Source organism: Onychostoma macrolepis, chromosome 16 (genome assembly GCF_012432095.1).
Source record: "Onychostoma macrolepis isolate SWU-2019 chromosome 16, ASM1243209v1, whole genome shotgun sequence".
NCBI lineage: Eukaryota > Metazoa > Chordata > Actinopteri > Cypriniformes > Cyprinidae > Onychostoma > Onychostoma macrolepis.
The window spans coordinates 33,969,967-33,989,016 of record NC_081170.1 but is presented as its reverse complement, the minus strand read 5'-3'; the positions used below and the strand labels follow the sequence as shown (position 1 = coordinate 33,989,016).

The 19,050-nt window shown below is 37.1% G+C and overlaps 2 protein-coding genes across 3 annotated transcripts in view; one reads left to right on the top strand and one right to left on the bottom strand.

The window, feature by feature from the left end:
* rpa2 (replication protein A2) overlaps nt 1–11,551 on the top strand; it is a 23,887-nt gene extending 12,336 nt beyond the window's left edge. For both annotated transcript variants that reach the window (XM_058745888.1, XM_058745889.1), the window contains exons 5-9: nt 479–553; nt 915–1,031; nt 3,905–4,033; nt 5,446–5,540; nt 11,257–11,551. In XM_058745888.1, the coding sequence (XP_058601871.1) occupies nt 479–553; nt 915–1,031; nt 3,905–4,033; nt 5,446–5,540; nt 11,257–11,344 (504 nt within the window). In that variant the 3' untranslated portion in view covers nt 11,345–11,551. The remainder of the gene's footprint in view (nt 1–478; nt 554–914; nt 1,032–3,904; nt 4,034–5,445; nt 5,541–11,256) is intronic.
* On the bottom strand, nt 11,432–19,050 carry themis2 (thymocyte selection associated family member 2). Its single transcript, XM_058745875.1, has 6 exons — nt 18,659–19,050; nt 16,484–16,624; nt 15,449–15,874; nt 12,973–14,141; nt 11,960–12,074; nt 11,432–11,850 (listed from the first exon to the last, which is right to left on the bottom strand). Exons 1-6 carry the CDS (start codon nt 18,753–18,755, stop codon nt 11,762–11,764), a joined length of 2,037 nt encoding a protein of 678 aa, XP_058601858.1. The 5' UTR covers nt 18,756–19,050; the 3' UTR covers nt 11,432–11,761.

Below are 19,050 nucleotides of genomic sequence, written 5' to 3'. Positions count from 1 at the left end.
TATTGATTGCAAATACAAAAATAAGACGAGTAAAGAAATCACGGTACTTATTAACAAAATCACCCTTTACTTAAATATATGAACACAGAAAAAAACACAGAAAACCTCTGATAACAGGTTAATGTTACATTTCCCATTCTATGACTAATAAAATAATAGCAACTTACTCTGTAACTGAACATGGCTTTCCTCGGAGTAGCTGCGTGCGCTGCGTCGTCGTCTTGTTTAACAGGTGTCAGTGTTAAGGTGTAATACTGCCACCTGGAGGTCAACCAGGTACTGGCGCTGGAGTATTTACATGTGGTGTTATCATAAGAGTCCTGTTCATTTGAAATATTGCGGTTATCGTCAATCGACACACACTAAATTAACACGATATCAATAATTGTTGCTTTGAATATCACGGTTATCGTCAATACCGGTATATCGCGACACCCCTACTTCATGTATTTATTCCTAAATCTTTTTGTTTTTCCAGGACATGGGTGTGGATAACTCAGTCATTCCTCCAGGCACTTACGTCAAAGTCTCCGGCAACCTCCGCTCTTTTCAGGTGAGAATTTGTGTGCAATTAATGAAAATCTAAATTAAAGTGCTGTTTTATATGTGCTTACATGTGTGGATGGAGTTGTTGCACTATTTAATTATTAAAATATAATTTCCTGTGCATTCTGCAGTTTGAGTAATGATAGAATCTCTTTTTACTTCATGCAATAAAGACTGTTAGTGAGCAGCAGGTTCATAACTCCTTTGTGCACTATTTAAGTGTGTATCTTCAAATAGAGTAACCCTACTTGCCCATTGGTCTCTATCCATCATGGCTCCCTAAACATCTTCAGTTATATGTATGTATGTATGTGTGTGTGTGAATAGTATATAAAACACTTAACCAGGAGTGTTTGGTCTCATTGCAGAATAACCGGTCTTTGGTTGCGTTCAGCGTCCGAGTGCTGGAGGATATGAATGAAGTCACTTCACACATGCTGGAGGTTGTGAACGCTCATATGCAGCAGAGCAAACCACAGAGCATGGTGAGAGTAGCATATGTTTCTCACCCTACACTTCTCTTGCTCACATTGCAGCTCATAGATGACATTTGACATGCTTATTTGTGCATGATAGGCATGCTTATGAATTAAACTAATACAGGGTTCCTGGAGGTCCTTTATGTCTTAGAATGTACTGCTCAGAATTTGAGCCCGTAAAAAACCTTAAATATCTTAAATAGTAAAGTCTTAATGATCATTTGCTTACATTTGTGTCCTGAGACCTTAAAGGGATAGTTCACCCAAAAATGAAAATTCTGTCATTAATTACTCACCCTCATGTCGTTCCAAACCCATAAGACCTTCGTTCATCTCCGGAACACAAAATAAGATATTTTTGATGAAATCCGAGAGCTCTCTGACCCTCCCATAGACAGCAAGGATCCTTACACAGAAACGTAGCAAGGAGATCGTTAAAATAATCCATGTGATATCAGAGGTTCAACAGTAATTTTAGGAAGCTACAAGAATACTTTTTATGTGCAAAGAAAACAAAAATAACGACTTAATTCAACAATTCGTCTCCTCCGCATCGCCCTATAGTGCCATTTTGGAGAGCATCACATACGTAAACAACGAATGCTGTTCTGTGTCAGCAGCACCGTACGCGGATACGCTGTTTATGCTTTGATCTGTATGTAAACAACGTATCTGCGTACATACATTGCATATGTTGTTTACGTATGTGATGATCTCCTAAATGGCGCTATGCATCAAACATCAGATGTTAGAGATTGAGATGCTCTCTGGAAGATTTGCAAATCATGTATAATGTAATATGAAACATTTTTTCCCCCATATTCTGTGTTTTCTATTTAAATAATTCTGGTTCACTTTTGATAAAAATAAGCCATGTGTAAGTAATTTAATTCATAAAACTTCAATTTAATATTTATTAATTGCAATAATAATTGTGCCCTGAGATTGAATAATCCTAGGATGTCTAATTGGTTAAATTCATAAAACTTATTTAACAATAATAATGCCCTATTTTTTATTAATTTTATTTTTATTTTCTTTTTCAGAAATTCTATGTCGTGTGTTAATTTTTCTGGGTTCTGTTTTTTTAATTTTATCAAATTATATTATCAAAAATTGTGGTAGTCAAATAAATTCATAGAACTTTACTTTTTTTTTTTTTTTAATTTAATTATGACGTTGGAACAATCCTTTGGGTTTTGGGAAAGCAGAGTGCTGCACAACAGAGGTTTACAGTTTCCTTAAAGTAATGTTTCAATAAAGTGTATTTTTGTTGTTACTACACTGAGAAGTACATTCTACTGTACAATTGTAATATATTTCTGTCATAAACTGAAAAAGTTAAACCAAACTTTTATTTTGATGGGTTGTTGAGTTTCCGTGCATATCTGATGAAATGCTGGTGAAGTGATTCTCAGAGCAGCTCTGGAGATGAAGTTCATGTCCTTATATAGTGAGACGCAGACGAGTGTCATGCGTGCTCGAGTTTGTGCAGCAGACCAAACTGTGACACGCTGACTTCTTTTAAAGAGTAGAGTCTCTAGTCCATATCGTGACTTAATTGTACAGCTCTACGTTTCATTTTATTCATCCAAAATCATAGGGCCCTAAATAATATAAAATATAATTTTGTAATATATTATTGAAACTAGGGCTGCAACTAACGATTATTTTAATAATCGATTAATCTGTCGATTATTTTTTCGATGAATCGGATTTAAAAAAAAAGAACAAAGAAAAGCATTCATTTCCAACCCTTTATTCAAAAACAGAACTAAAATCTTTAGAAAGTGCACAAACATGTTGCTCCTTGAACATCCCTGAGCTGTTATAATAATAATAAAATAAAATAAAAATGGACTATATAACTTTAGTATATAACTTCAGGTTATATAACTTTGATTGTAGCTATATGGGCGCTTAGTTTTTTCTTGTTGTTTAATACACTTGGCCAAAATCTCAAATTAAGCGCTTATGCACATAATGCACAGGATATTTAAAACGTATATAGACAGCAAATAACTAATTCTTCTCCACTCTTCAAACACACAAAAACATTATCCTTTACTGACATAGTGTTTGAGTAAAGAAAACGCTGTACTATTCAAACACCAATTATTTATTCACCCTTGCATTGCGAAAAAGCAGAGATCTCATCTTCTCCAGGCTGTGCGCGCGTCAATCTGAACGGAGGCGGGGTGAAGTTACGAGGTCTCGCTCAGAGCTCGATGATCCAATGGCGTTACAGTTTTACTGACAAGTTATTTTAATGCTTATCATTGGTTTACTATTTTTAAAACTCTCTGATTTAAAATAATAAAACGAATTATAAGCGACTCAAGTTTGGATAATTTTTCACAGCACCTGACTGGGCTAGGGTATGGCAACTGCATACTCTGCCATACGCATAACGCCGCCCCTGCTCCCACACCTTGGATGACTTGGGTCGCACGGATTTCTCTGCCTCCGCCATGTATCTTTCCTCTACCTCCGCTCGTTTTTTGTTGTTTTTACTTTTTTTTTTTTTATGAGGCGCCAAACTCTGCTACCATCCGTCTTGAGAGAGACCGAGTGTGTTCACTCCGCTCACGCTCAACTAAAGTTTTTTTTTTTTTTTTTTAATAATCAAACGTCTCGCGTCGCGCGACACAACGAATCGATTATGAAATTCGTTGCCAACGCTTTTAGTAATCGATTTTTATCGATTTAATCGATTCGTTGTTGCAGCCCTAATTGAAACTGCCATAGGGGAAAACCGCAAAATGTTGACCCGGCCAATATATATATATATATCTCACTGTTTCATTGTGTTTGCATTGGTTTTTTTTTCTTTACTGTGACTGTAGTGTGTTTGGTAATCGATGCTCTTTCTGTTATAGATGGGAGGAGGTGCAGGAACGAACATGATGCCCACGGCACATAATAGCATGAGCAGCACGAGCACCACAGGAAGCTATTCTGGTGCTAGTATGATGTTAGTCAATGGTTTGAGTGCCAACCAGAATCAGGCAAGTCAAAAATGCTTCATTGTACAAGAGTTGAATGGGAGTGTCTGTGTGTGTGTGTGTGTGTGTGTGTGTACCTACTTAACCATATTTTGGGGACAAATTTATACCCAAAAGTGAGCTAAACCTGACAAAATCTCCAAAAACCTCCCTTTGGGGACGTCCTCATTTGTAAAACCAGTTTAAAAATAAAGTAAACAAAGGTTTTTTGAAATTGTAAAAATGCAGAAAGTTTCCTGTAAGGGGTAGGGTTGGTGTAGGGCAATAGAAAATATGGTTTGTACAGTATAAAAACCATTACACCTATGGAATGTCCCCATTTAGATAGCGAAGTAAACATGCGTGTGTGTGTGTGTGTGTGTGTGTTAGGGCTGTCAAAATTTATTTTGAATTTCGAATATTCGTCGAATTTAAAATAAAAATCCACATTCGAATGCAAAAACGTTGCATTCAAATTTTAGGTGTGCATCAGGCTGCTTTATCAGTGGCGCATGAGATGCGAAGATGATGTAGGTGTCGTTGCATTTTAATGTTTTTCATAGCCTATCCAGTTAAACCCACTGGATGCGGTGCTGCTCATTCAAAATATTGTGAAAAAAGAGAACATCAGTGTGGAGAAGATGTTGTTTTACGTCAAAACTGAAACCAAGCCATTCACACACAATGCATATTTATCGCATTTTCTAGATGGACATCTATCACCGTTGCACTGGTGTCTCGCACAAGAGAGCCGCATGTTTAGAAAGCCATCTAAAATTAATGTAAGTTCAACTTTTAAAAAACATGTCTCGAGCCTTTATGGCGGTTTTTCTTCATCCCACTGTATCTCGTGTTTTTAAATGGAAAAAAAGTGCTCTTTGTGATTGGTTTTCGGTCCTTTGTATTAAACTATACATATACATACATGATTCTGTTTTGTTTCTAATTGTTAAGCAACGCAATTAATTATATGGTTTATAAACATTATTTAAACATTATGCACTTTTTTCAAAGATAGTCGCATTGTTTTATCGCTTTGAAGAAATGTGCGTTAGTAATATTTTGCTCGATGCGCCCTCTTGTGGCCTCAGGAGAGAAGCCAAAAGCTTTTTTCCCCCCTAACAGAAATTTTGCTTTTTAAATTTGAATATAATTCGAATTTAGTTTTTCAGCCATTTTGACAGCCCTAGTGTGTGTGTTTACGCTGCCGTTCAAAAGTGCAGGATAAGTAATATTTTTAATGTTTTTTTTTGTTGTTGTTGTTATTCAGCAAGAATGTAAAATTGATAAAAAGTGATAGTAAAGACCCACATTGATTTATTTTCTTAATGCTGTTCTTTTTAACATTTTATTCATCAAAGAAAAAGTAGTTTATTCGCCCTGTAAAAGTATCACAGACGTGTGTTTTGCTGATGCTGGTTCTGGTCTTTGTGCAGGTTTTGAGTCTGATCAAGAGCTGTCATGAGCCTCAAGGCATCAGCATGCACGACCTCAAGCAGAAGCTGAGCAGCATGAGCGTCACCGTCATCAGGTACAGACCTCTCCTGGGACACGTCTCTTTACAGAAAGGGCTTTTTCAGTGGACATCAACCCAGAGAGGAATTTCACATTGCTCTTCCTCTTTCTTAGTTTTAGTTTCTCTTCTTTTAAGACAAATGAGCTCTGAGAATAACACGTCCTTTATTTCCCTGAAGAGACTTCCTCTATTTTCTGTCATAGTATGGTGTTCATGTGAGGTTTTGCATGAACTTGAGCTAAATTCTCATCATATTTATGACTCTGATTCTGTTCTTATGTAGAAATGGTCATTCTTTTAAAGCACATTTTTATTTTATTGTAAGTTAACCCTTATGTTGAGTTTCACTCATTTTGCCCCGAGAGGATTTAAATTTTCCCAAAAATGCTAGTTATTGCAGTGGACTAAAACTTACTTAATTTGCTCAAAGGGTATTTTTCTTCTATTTTTACTTTTTGTAGTGTTGTGGTGTTCCCAGTCAAAAATGACTGGCCTACAAAAATTGCTTCTGAATTTCTCATGCTATTTTGTTACCAAATCATGATTCAGTCTTTTTTTTCAACTTGTTTTCTTTCAATTAGCACAGGTTTTGTATTTCCTTTTGGAACTGATTGATCTTAATGCATGAGCTCAGATCAATGAGGCCTACGATTAACCAGTTCCACAAAGAAACACAATACTGGTGCTAACTGAAAGAACAAGTTGACAAAAACATTGAATCCAGGATTTCAAGCTAGTCATTTGAGACTGGAAATAATAAATGGGTTAAAAGATTTTCAACAGCACAAGGGGTAAATAACCACATGAAGAACAGCACGTAGTTATGTCTAAAGTAAGCGAAATTTTTAAAATATATAGTCCTCTTTAAACCACAACAGATGTACGTGCGCATCAGGAAGGTGAAAAAAAAAGAAAGAACTGACCACAAATAGCTGTTCTTGACGGTACATCATCTAAGACAGTCCAGCTTGACTCAGAAAACTCTCAACTCTGTTTCAGAACTGGTTATTCTGATGGCCGGCTCTACACAGATTGTACCAGTTAAAATATCCATCTCAGTAGATAGTAATGCTGAGGAAAATCAACAATTATAATAATTTATTATAAATTACTAAGCCATCTGTCTGGCTGTTATTTTCAGGGTTCTTACACCTTTCCCAAATTCAAGCACTTTCAAGGTGCATTTTCAAGATTGTCCAGCACTTTAAACTGTGGTAAATTACATGTTTACACACACAAACACACACGAGTTTTTCACTTTAAATCAAATGTTATTGTGCTATTAAAAACCACCGGTCTGGATTGCATATAGCATTGCATAATATAAATAGCCGACAAAGTATATAAATTATAAAATAAAAAATAAAGAAAGAAATAATTTACAGGGTACCACCAGGATTTTTAAAATAAAATGTAAGGCTTTTTAAGATCTGCACAAATCAAATAAATACTATATGAGCGGGGAAGGGCAATGTCTATGGTAACACATTAAACCATAAAATGACTGCAAAAAACATGATTTGCAGTTCAAATACAGGTTTTCACAAATAGAGTTTTATAAAGTGACAAACTTGACATTTCAGCCTTTAAAATATTTTTAAGAAATAACGAAAAGGGATGAGTCAGAAGTATAAACAATTATTGTTTTTCAGCGGCTTTGTTGGCAGAGGATTAATTTGCACTTTCAATAAGCCGCCTGCTGTTTTTGCTCAAAACTAAAAGTTTGTGCCTTCAAAAATCTAAAACATTTAAACAGTAAGATGTCTTGTGTGCTTTAAATGAAAATAATTCTTTACACTTTTGACTCATCCCTTTCCTTTATTTCTTAAAAATAGTTTAAAGGCTAAAATATGAGGTTCTGTCTGTCACTAGAGATGTTCCGATACCGATATTTTCCCTTCCCGATACCGATTCCGATACTGAGCACTGATCCGATACTGTGTATCTGGTTATACAGCTATACTTACTAGCCCTGTATGAATTGATACAATTATTTTATGGTGCACTTCACCATAGATAGATAGTCTGGCGAGTAAACAAAAAATATAATATATAATGTTTGGAAAAAAGTACACTGTTAACATCAGTCAGTCAAGCATTATAAATATATTATGATGAGTATTATTGATAGAACTTTAGCAATTAGAATTAAAACTTGGTATCCATGTATGAATGCATATTAGTCATTTTAACTGAACTTAGGACTGGTGGTGGTGCTTTTTTGGTCATTCAGTGTTTCTGTAAAAATGGGGGGAAAACTATCAATAATACTGATAAGATAATAATAATCATACTATGAATTCTGCTAAGAACAATATAAACGCACTAAGGATTAACGAGCTGCTGGATTCATGAATATTAATCACGTTGTCTGCATTGGCTCGAACTGATTTGCTGAAATCAAAACAGGGATGATAATAGGTGAGCGCCAGCCAATGGGATTGTCGTTTGCGCATTAGCTCCGCCTACTACCGGAGAACCCGGCAGTTAAACTGAAGAATTCCAAAGGAACTCCGTTATTTTGACAGAAAAATACAACAAAGAATATAGTTTACATACCATTCGGAATTGACGCGCTACATGTAAAAGACTCTCTCTCTCTCTCTCTCTGCGTGTGAGGAAAAAAAGCAAAGCGACGGCGAGTCGTGCGCTTCACACTAGAGCTTACGGTACGTCAAATACAGCTGCGCTGCGCATTCATTCAGATGATCTGAAAAATAGATCGCTTGACGGAGAGTAAAACTCTGAAGCGCTCAGTCAGAGTGTTCGGAGAGTGACGATATATCTGTGCTAAACTTATATATAGCCTCCAACTTACACACTGGAGAGTAAAATCTGATTATTTATTAGCCAGTGGCTAATATTAGACATCATTTAGTCGCCCAGGGTGAAGATTTAGTCGCATATGCGAGTGATTTACTGGCAATGTGCTAGGCTAGCGCGTTTGTACTTCTTCTTCGCTGCTCTAAATAGTGGTTGCTTGTGGCAACACAGCACAGCTTCCTGTGTTTGCACTCTGAGCAGCGAAGAAGAATTGATTTCCTATTTGCAGCGTTAAGCAAAGCTAGCGCGCATAACTATAGGTCTTGTCTAAGAAAATGGTATCGGATTGGTACATGGGTTCAAGTACTCGCCGATACCGATGCCAGAATTTTTTGTGGTATCGGTGGAATTTCTGATACTAGTATCGGAATCGGATCAACCCTATCTGTCACTAGGTGGCGCTGTATGGATACAGCGGTTTCGCCGGTAACGGCTGTACACAAAGCAGCACTGTGCTCATAAATTATACTTTCAGATATTATACTGTACGGCGATGAGATGAAACGAAAATGCCAAGGCAGTTGGTTCACTTAAGAGATAAATTAATATTAAAAACAACCGTCCTGCATTTTGACTTTGAAATGTTTATTTTATTATTTCACTTTAATCGTAACAGTCTTAAAGGGGTCCTATTATGCTCTTTTACAAAGTCTTGATTTTGTTTTGGGGGTGTACTAGAACATGCTCTCGTGCTTGGTGGTTCGAAAATTGCATTATTTTTCACATAATTTACATTAATTACATTAATTACAATTCTCTCCCCAGCCTGACACAAACGGCTCGATTAGTTCCGGGTTTCATGAAGGCCCGCCTTCTGAAAAACTAAATGTGTTGTGATTGGTTAGCTGTCCCAGCGCGTTGTGATTGGCGAAAAGCTTAGACGGCATTTCAGTACTGCCCAGCCCCTTGCCAAAGCAGCAAGTTCGTCAATATTGCATATCAATTCAGACCTCGAGAATATTGCAGATCGCGCAGAACCTTTGCACGCATGGATATTGCAAGACATATTAAAGTGGTAACCCAGGTTTCCCCGGTAACGCTGTACACAAAGCAGAGCTCCGCTCACAAACACTGCTTTATCAGACATTATATGCAAGATGAAATCAAAATGACATCCAAAATTTTCTGAAAACAGCCGGTTTCCTTCAGAAATACAGTGATATAAAAACACCCGCACCGGGTTTTGATTTTGAAACGTGCAGTGCTCAAGCGTTCTCCCGCCAACCATTGGAATTTCTGTAGGCGGGATTTACAATTTGTGATGTCACAAATACAGGAAAAGAACTTTGTAGTCCAAACGAGCCGTTTGTTGTAGTTCTTGAAAAGGAATTTTTTTTAAAACGAAATATCTCTCTTTGGAGTGGACTTTGAGATTTGTAACTCTGTAGATCGTTTTATGTCCAAACATACACACTGACTAAAATTCAAAAAGTGAAAAAGCATAATAAGGACCCCTTTAATATTTATATTTATATATTTAATTTAACTAAGCATGGGCATTTTTGCTTACCTTTTACATGACTTGAAAGCACAGACTCTCCCATGAAAAAAAGCAGAATTTACAGGAGACTTTACATTATTTTAACCATAATTTGTATTTGTTGTTTTTAAGCCAACGCTGACTGAAGCGGCAACCTCCCGACGTGTTTTTATCTCCCGCTCGGTTCATCAGAGGGCGTCAATAAAGACAGACAGATCACACTACAGCCACACCGACTCGAGCGGAGCTGGAGCTTATTTTATGTAAAAAAAATAAAAAAAATTAAAAATCTTTATAAATATATAATATGAAGTAATCCGTAAGAAAATAATTTTTTATGACACCAATGCAAATGCATTTAAGCACTTTTCAAACCTTGAAAACACTGTTAAAATTCAAGCATTTAAGGATTTCAAGCACCCGTGTGAACCCTGTATTTTAGTTATGATGAAGCAACAGTACAAAAACTATTTAGTGTAAATAAAGTGACAATGTGCAAAAAAAAAAAAAAAAGAAGAGCAATGCAGTCCACATTCTAGCCTAGTAACAAGTGTGAGACGATCTTGTCAGCAGATATGAGCGCTAAACTGATGATAAAGTCTCACCTGCATGAGAAAACTACCAGACCAAGCGACAATTGAGATGTTAATGATCACAAAAGTGAATCTGCTCTTGGTGTCCAGTCACATGCATTATAGTAAGGTTTCTCTTGCATGTCTTGCAGTAGATCCATCCCAGACAAACGCATTTTTTTTTTAAAGTAAATCTAAAGTGGCAAAAACAGCAATAAATCAGTGAAGCAGCATCTACCGTACTGAGCTGATAACCCACGTTACGTTTAACTTTAGAATAATCACGTTTTTGTTTTTGAAAGAAGTCTCTTCTGCTCACCAAAGCTGCATTTATTTAATCAGAAATACAGCAAAAACAGTGATTGTAAAATATTATTGCAATTTAAAGTAACTTTTCTATTTTAATATGTTAAAATGTTTTTGTTTTTTTTAGCTGTGATCAAAATTTTCAGTATCATTACTCCAGTCTTCACCAATTATAATTGATAATAATTGAGCAGCAATTACTAATAATGACTCTTATTATTATAAATTAAAAAGATTTTTGGCTGCCTAAACTTTGTGTGTGTGTATATATATATATATATATATCTATTCAAAGAATCCTTAAAAAATGTGTGAGATAAAGTTTAAAAGAACTGCATTTATTTGAAATTGCATTTGTGAACTTCTCATTCTTAACCACAGATGTTTCACAGATTGCAATATGCAAATGCTTGTGAACAGTTTCTATGTAAAGCTGAACTACGACAACTGTGTGAAAAAGCCATCTAAAAACACAACCCAGGCCAGAGTCTGCCTTGTCATTAAACACTAGTTCTTTTCACTCCAGTTTGATTCTCACTTCTCTTTACAGGCAAATTGTGGATTTTCTCAGCAACGAGGGACACATTTTCTCCACTATTGATGAGGACCACTTCAGATCAACAGACAACGAAGCCTAATTACCTTTTTTGTCAGATCTGTATTGCCTTAAAAGCCTGTTCCTTATCTACATAGTGTTCACGAAAAAATAATAATAATAATTTCAGTTAGTTTTGGTCATTTTAATAAAAGCACACTCATCGAAAGTTATTTTCTTTCAGCATGCCATAAAGAAAAAGCAGTGAAAAGGACATTGTCTGATGTACAATAAATGTTCTATTTGTTAATCCTTGCATTGTCTTTGAGTATTGAGACACAGTGAAAAGTATTTCAGACTAGCATTAGTTGTGGATACAGTGGAGACTCCATATTAACTGGTGCTTTTTTTGATTTCTTAGGTTTCTTTGGCACGTCTTGCTATGAAGACAGCAATACAAAAAGTAATTACAAAAAGTACACATTACAAATACAAAGACAAAAATACAAGTATCCTTGAACTAATAAAAGAAGCTTTCATGGGGGTTTTTAATTGCTTCTTCGATATACTCGTAGTCATGATCCGAGTCAGAGCCAGAGAGTCTCTGTGCTGTTTTTTGGAGGAAGAAAAGGAAAGAATAGATTAGTATACAATACTTCAGCTCCCTGATGGGCTATTCCAAATATCTAGCTAGCAACAAACGCAAAGAGAAACTAACCTGATTTGTGTGCTACTGTTGGGGTTTTCACATACGTATTGTGCACACTGACGCTCTCAGGTATTGAGGAGCTTTTCCTAGGCAACAGTGGAGGGGGTTGGTCTGACTCTGGAGTCTAATGGAGTTGCACAAAAAAAAAAAAAAAGAAATTCATAAGCTGCTGAGACAGCTAAACAAATAAGAAAAGAGGAACATGTGACGATAGTGTGTTTCTGTTCAGTAATACACACACGCATAGTTACCATCCCACATGGTGCTTGCAGCAGACATTATAAGCGATGAGTTATGCATGTACCAATAGTTCACCCAAAAATGAAAACTCGATCATTTACTCAACCTTGAGTTCTAACCATGTATTTTTTTCCACCAAACAAACAAACAAAAAATTACATTTGCCATTATGAATGACATGACAAAGCTGTATGTTAACTTAGTGTGCTTATGTATTTTGTTGATATACTGATTTTATTTAATTGGTAACGGTCCTATAGTGTCTTATTCTAAATGAATTCATTAAATGTAAGGATTTGATATTCAAAGATGATGTGTTCAGCGAGGTTAGAATAGATGCACCCTTATAAAAGGTCAATATAGAGGGAAAAGTTATTTCTGTCACTAACGGTAGGAAATAATTATTAATGGCCATTAAGTTTACGTTATTACATTGATTTATAGAGAAATATCTTTATCGATCTATTATGCTGTGCGTAGACATTATGTATGGACAATATAATAGTGGGTATGTTTAAATAAGCAATAAAGAAGTGCTAGAGTTTCATACTGACCCAAAATTTGACAATTTGAACAAATTACATGATACTTTAATGGTGCTTTGTGATTATTGCAGGTTGACAGCGTCCATCCCGAGTCGCTTTCATTGTATAGCAAAGAGCATGTTAGAAATTTTGCTAAACATATTTTGTTTCACAAAGCAAGCTGTATGGATTTGGAACAAGATGATCATATTTTTGGATGAACTATTTTTTAAAAATTGAATAAAAGCTGATGCTTACATCATTTGGCGGAGGTGGAGGTGGAGCAGGAGCCCGTTTTCCCTTTGCCTGACCCAGCGAAAGGTTGTCGAGCTGTTTAGTCACAGCGCTCCTTAAGTTTGTTGATTTAGATTCAGACTTGGAGGACTTGGGCACTTCTGAACTGGATGACTTCCTCTTTGGTGGACGAGGAGGTGGTTCCTCAAATTTGCTTACGAGTTTATGATATTCATAGTAGAATTTCTCCGTCACCTCAGTGACTGTCTCTACGTGACATTCTGGGGACTCCGACCACGGCAAATGATCGGAGGTGAAACAGAGAGACATTTGTAACCAGCGTACTGGCAACTCAAAGCAGCAGTCTGGTTTATTTGGTAGGCTTGTCAACACTACGGTCTCCGTGAAAGTCTCCTCAAGCTTAAGTGCTGGTAACCCCATCAGGGGATCTTTTTCTAGGTCTTTATCCCGAGTCACAACTTTAACATCCAGAGGCAAAGAGCTGCTTATGATATCTGTTAATTTATACTTTTTGTTGTCCGAAAGCTTTTCCACAAAGTGACCTGTCATAAACAACGGCAAAGAGATTTCCTCGCTATCCTCTTCCTCCTCGTCCTCATCGTCCACCTCCATAGTTCGTTTGCAAATTAAACATTCAACTTTCTGAGCAGCTCCAGATTTATCCCCGAGTCCGCCCATCAGCGCCTTTCCCAACACCTCCAGCTGCTCTCCGACGCTGAGCGCAGGCATTCCCTCTTCCTCCACCGCCTCGCAGTGCCGAGTCACGCTTACTTTCAAACCCGGAGACTGAGAGCTTGCCAAGTATAGCTCGTACACTGATCCAAATTCCCGCGCCCTCCTTCTCATTCGTCCCCCGTACCCCTCTGAGATGATGAAGTACTGTTTTCCCTTCCTCCCCTTTGGAGTTGAGGCTAATATCATTGTTTTTGTGCCATACGCATGTAACACGAGCCGCCTGCCTCTTTGCAGTTCTTGGAACCAGCTGCAATTAAAAAACTGGTTGCCTTCTGGGCCATCGAGGATCTCTGCCATAGTCGGGAAGGACTCCGTTGGCTGACTCGCAACTTCAGTCATTGAAAAAGGAGTTATGAAAACTAAATCCTGGTACTGTTCTGTCACATCCTGGACATCCACTTCCAGGCTGGATGGGAACTTGACAACGTTCTTCCTCACTATATGTAAAAAAAAAAAAATCATTAACAAACATTTATTCCAAGACCATTTCCATGCCTCAAGCCTCTATGATTAGGGCGTCCAGTCCTGCTCCTGGAGAGCCAGTGTGCTCCCAAGTTTAGCTCCAACCTGCCCCAACACACCTGCCTGGATGTTTCTAGTAATCCTGAAGACCTTGATTAACTGGATCAGATGTGTTTAATTAGGATTGGAGCTAAACTTTAGAGGATAATAGACCTCCAGGAGCAGGATTGGATACCGTGCCCTATGGCAGGTGTGCTCAGTCCCAAACATGGAGGACTCCAACTCTGCCTCAACACACCACCGTGTAGTTTCCAGGTAAACCCAAAGACCTTGATTAGCTGGTCCAAGTGTGTTAGAATTACAACTAAACTCTGCTGGGAGGTGTGATGACTGATAACCCTATTCCACCAACATGGTGCTTGACTGGGGATCCGCAAACCACTCTTTGAGCTTGCTTTCATTGACTTGCCAAACAACGATGTACAGTATGTTAGACATGTCTACGTTATTTATGCTCATTAATCTTCAGTAGTGTTGCAAGTTTGAGAACATATATTAGCACCAAAATTTATTTCATTAAATCACAAGCTGCTTTTGATGCAATGATCAGAAGTTATAGTACAATTCATATCAAATTATTTCCACTTCAGACAGCTTTATTGATTATATCGAGTCGCGTTCAAGGAAAGTCAGTTAACTCTGTGGCCATATTTTGCAAGGCCTTTTGGGTAGTTTCTCCAGGAATGCAAAACCAACTCCTATCTACTTAAATGGGGAAATACCAGAATCTTAAACACTGCTTGCATCATTTCAAATCAGTAAAATAAAATAGAACAGTTTTGTATGTGCAGTTGACGTTCTCAGAAAAAAAGCTGTTTAACAGAAGTGCAGCACTTCTGGTTATAACTGTTCTGAAGTCAGTGGCTTTTCTGAGTGGGTTTTTGGGTAATCGCCTGAAATAAGGTCTGTGGTTCACACAAGTGCAAGATATTTTCACATTTCTTTTCTACAGCATTTTACTTGTCTTTAAAATGGAAGTGGCTAAATGGACTTCAGAGGTTGGGCACAGCTTAATTTCTGCAATAATCCAAAAGCCAATGGAAAAATCCTTTTGGGTTTTTGCCGAGGGAACCAGGGTGATGCTAACTTCCTGTACTAAAGAACAAATCATCAGTGCAGCACCCCATGTGCTGGATAATTATGGATCTGTCTTTGGCACCAGCGGTCTGTCGGTGGGAAAAGGACTTGACAAATATTTACCAAGTAACACTGTTGTACTTACTATGCATGATGGCACTGATTTCATACACTGGGCTGAAGATCAACGAGCTTCCACTGTTGTTCTCAGTTGTATTGCGGAAGCGACGGCAGCTCAGTCTGGATGACGACATGATTTCCTGTAGAGAGTAGCCATGGTCACTTTGACACTCGTAAAACTCTCCTTTGAGGGCCAGAGGAAGGAGCATCTCTGCAGAGGCCATGTTCTGCCCCAGCACCTGACACCGTGCCAGTCTTTCTCCATCTCTGGCGACCTCCACTGACAGCAGGGTCAGCTGTTTTCCTGCAGATAGCGTGAAGTCGTCTATAGTCAGCTCGTTTTGGCATATGAAGGTGAAGGAGCCGCAGGCGTCCACTCCAACAGGACACAAACCCACAATTTCCTCTATTGTATTGTACGGTAGGTCCTCAGCGACGAGACTGAAGTGACCTAGAGAGATGCACAGTGTGTTAAAATCAGTAAACTTGCCCAGTTAGCTTTTAGTTTACAAATTAATTTCCTTGAACAACAGCCTCCTTGAAGGCTCAAGTTCTATAGCATCATCTCTTATTCGTGGATAGACAACTGCTTTGGATTAACCCTTCCCAGGTGAAAATTTCCAGGCTCTATTTTCATGCAATGATTTTGTGCTTAATATACTAAAACTTTGTACTTAAGATCATCTAAGTGTACTCAACTGCTATTTTGGGACACCATGAATATGAACTAAAATATCTTTCACTATAATTTGGTTTTAAATGCATGATCCCAACTTAAAGCATTGCTTGGTTTGAGCATCCAGCCACAATATAATGATGGAAGGATAGGATTCCATTTGATGATATTAGAACTGTAGAAATAATGCATTTTGCCAGTAGATTATTTTCAACAAATGGAAAATACAAATCTACGTGAATCCTGTCCTAGTTTACTTGTAATCATATAGGCTGTTATTTACTCTATAATGTATGTTTAATAGCACAAGAGGCTTCACTACATACTCCACTCTGGTTTATATGAATTTACTTGGAAGCACCTTGCAGTGGTTTAGTGTCTCACCTGGATATTGAGTAGGCAATTCAAATGAAGCTCCAGTGTCAATCTCCTCACAAGATGCAGACAGAAGCTCTAAACCAATCACCTTCACCAGATCTCCAGTAGATAAACACACTTCGCTCCCTGAAAGCTCATAAATGGAACCTGGAAGCAATAACACATCATCATGCCCTATTTGCATAACTTCCTCGGTTCATTTTATAGGAATTTCCAGTCAAATGTTAAGATGGACTTTGATCGCAAAGTCAAAAATGCCATAGTCTCCTGAGAACAATAAAAGAAAAGTTGTAAGTTTCCCTTCTTCTTCTTCTTTTTTTTTTTTTTATTACGCTATTACATTGCTTGGAGGATAAGAAAAAAAAAAAAAAGTATATTCAGTATCAGTAAATCTTTAGTTTCCAGAAAATTTATTTTTAGATAATTTGTCCTCTGTAAAACAAACATGAAAAATTTTTGTAAAAACAGAGAACATTTGTATTTTACATTTTCGACAGCTCCAGGACATTTGCACAAAGATTCTCAACCATGGTATGATTAGATATACTATTTTAATTTACACAATACGAGTGTAAACATGGGTTTTGCTATTCTAAACAGCATATCCGGTAGAAGTCTCTGATTTGCATATTAATGTGTCATTTGGGCAACATGTAATGAAAAATAAGTATAATAATGAGAGTAATACCTTAGCAACATTTTCATATAAAATCTCATATTTCATAGAAATATTGATGTATAATTTATTTCCCAAATCACTTACGATGTCTACCTAAAATGTCCAGCTCTACAGTAGACACGTATGAAAATGATGCATGTCTCATAACAGGAATTCATATTCTGCTCTGAAACCCCACTAAAAGATGTCCTGAGATATTCATTTAAGAAAAACAATTTGAAAATGAGTCTGAATATGATATTATCTTCCTCTGTGATGAGGCATAGTACTTAGCAGCTTTTGTTTTATTTTACGTTAATATTGTACTTGTACAAAATGTACAACATCCTCTTTATTTAAAGCAGGTGTTCTCAACTTGGGTTGCAGGTTTGTTGTGTTCAGCATGGGGAAAAGTGTATAGGAAAATAAACAAAAAAAAAAACAGGAGAAAACCTATTCCTTATATATTAATATTCTGGTGCAAATACATGTCGCTTGGCAAATGCCAACCTGGGCAGGTTGTGTGACATTCCCTTATCTTCAAAAACAAATTTCAATACATTTTTGATATTTCTTGAATTACAAACAACTTTGATACTGTCACTATTTGACATTAAATGTAAAATCTGAATCCTGACAACCACTGAATTAAAGCACACAGTCATGACTTTAAATAAATAAAGCTGTAGTATATGAATCAAAATCCTGAAGGATAAATAGCAGTGAACTACTGATTTGAGATCACCCTTTATGAGAAACAATCTTAACAAACCCTTGGTTTTTGAAGCAACACAGATGAGACTAAACTCGACTGCTCATTCAGGCTCACATCTACTTGTACTGAAGAAGCACAGCGTTAACCACACTGACAATGAAAAAAAAAAAGGATCTTAAACCTCATGTCCTGTTTGCGGTCGGAGAGACCCCCCAACCATTTCAATAACACAAAAGCGTAGTTTACGCTGAAGAAAGACATTTTAACTTGGTGGCACACTTTGGCAAATGTTACATTACTTCGCTTTAGGGTTTCAGGCATAAAATATGACAATGTGTGCATTCAGGTTTCATATGCACATTGTCTATTTGTATTTTTCACTCTGTTTTCAAAAGTAAAAATGGGTCAAATCTAAATTAATCAGAAACAGCATCATGTACCGGGCAAGTCACATTTCTAAAAAGTGCATGCCTATTTAATACAGGAGGTCAGAGCTCCATTAAAGAGTTCAACTTCAAAATATCATTATTTTTACATCATTGTACATCTCTGGGACTAAAATCAAGGTGGCCATTAAGAAAACATTCTTGTTCCTTATTTTACAAAATGATGATGGTTGCAAGATACATCAAACTGGGAGTACTATTAACAATCACAATGCAAAATAAATGTACGGACATAGTGGAACACCATAAAATAAAATAAAAAATAAAACACTTTGGGTGAAGAACAGTATGATCTTGCTTCTTGTTGTGTTTAGTCTCATACAGAATATGCAGAAAGAGAGAGTAAAATCATATAAACCTACCCTGGAAGTAAACCCCCGAGCAGACCTGCAGGATGCGGGGTAGAGACTTTTGATCCAGACAGTTGATGAAGTCTCGCAGAGACTGGAGGTCTCCCATCTCTCACAGCTGACACACAATCACACACTGAGCTGGTCTTCTGCGCGCGCTGACACTAGAGCTCAGAGAGGAAGTCTCGAGGGACTCACCCAGAACCACAGACACCACACTACACAAGCATTTCATTTGCGTATATTTATTTATCGAAATAACTACATGTCAATTATTATACATGTACTTTTTGTTTCAACATAGAATAACTGCGTTAATAATGAAGGTGTTGTCATCCTGCCCATACAACCGCCATACATATGGCGAAGGCTGAGCTCATTAATATTAATTGCGCAATACTGCT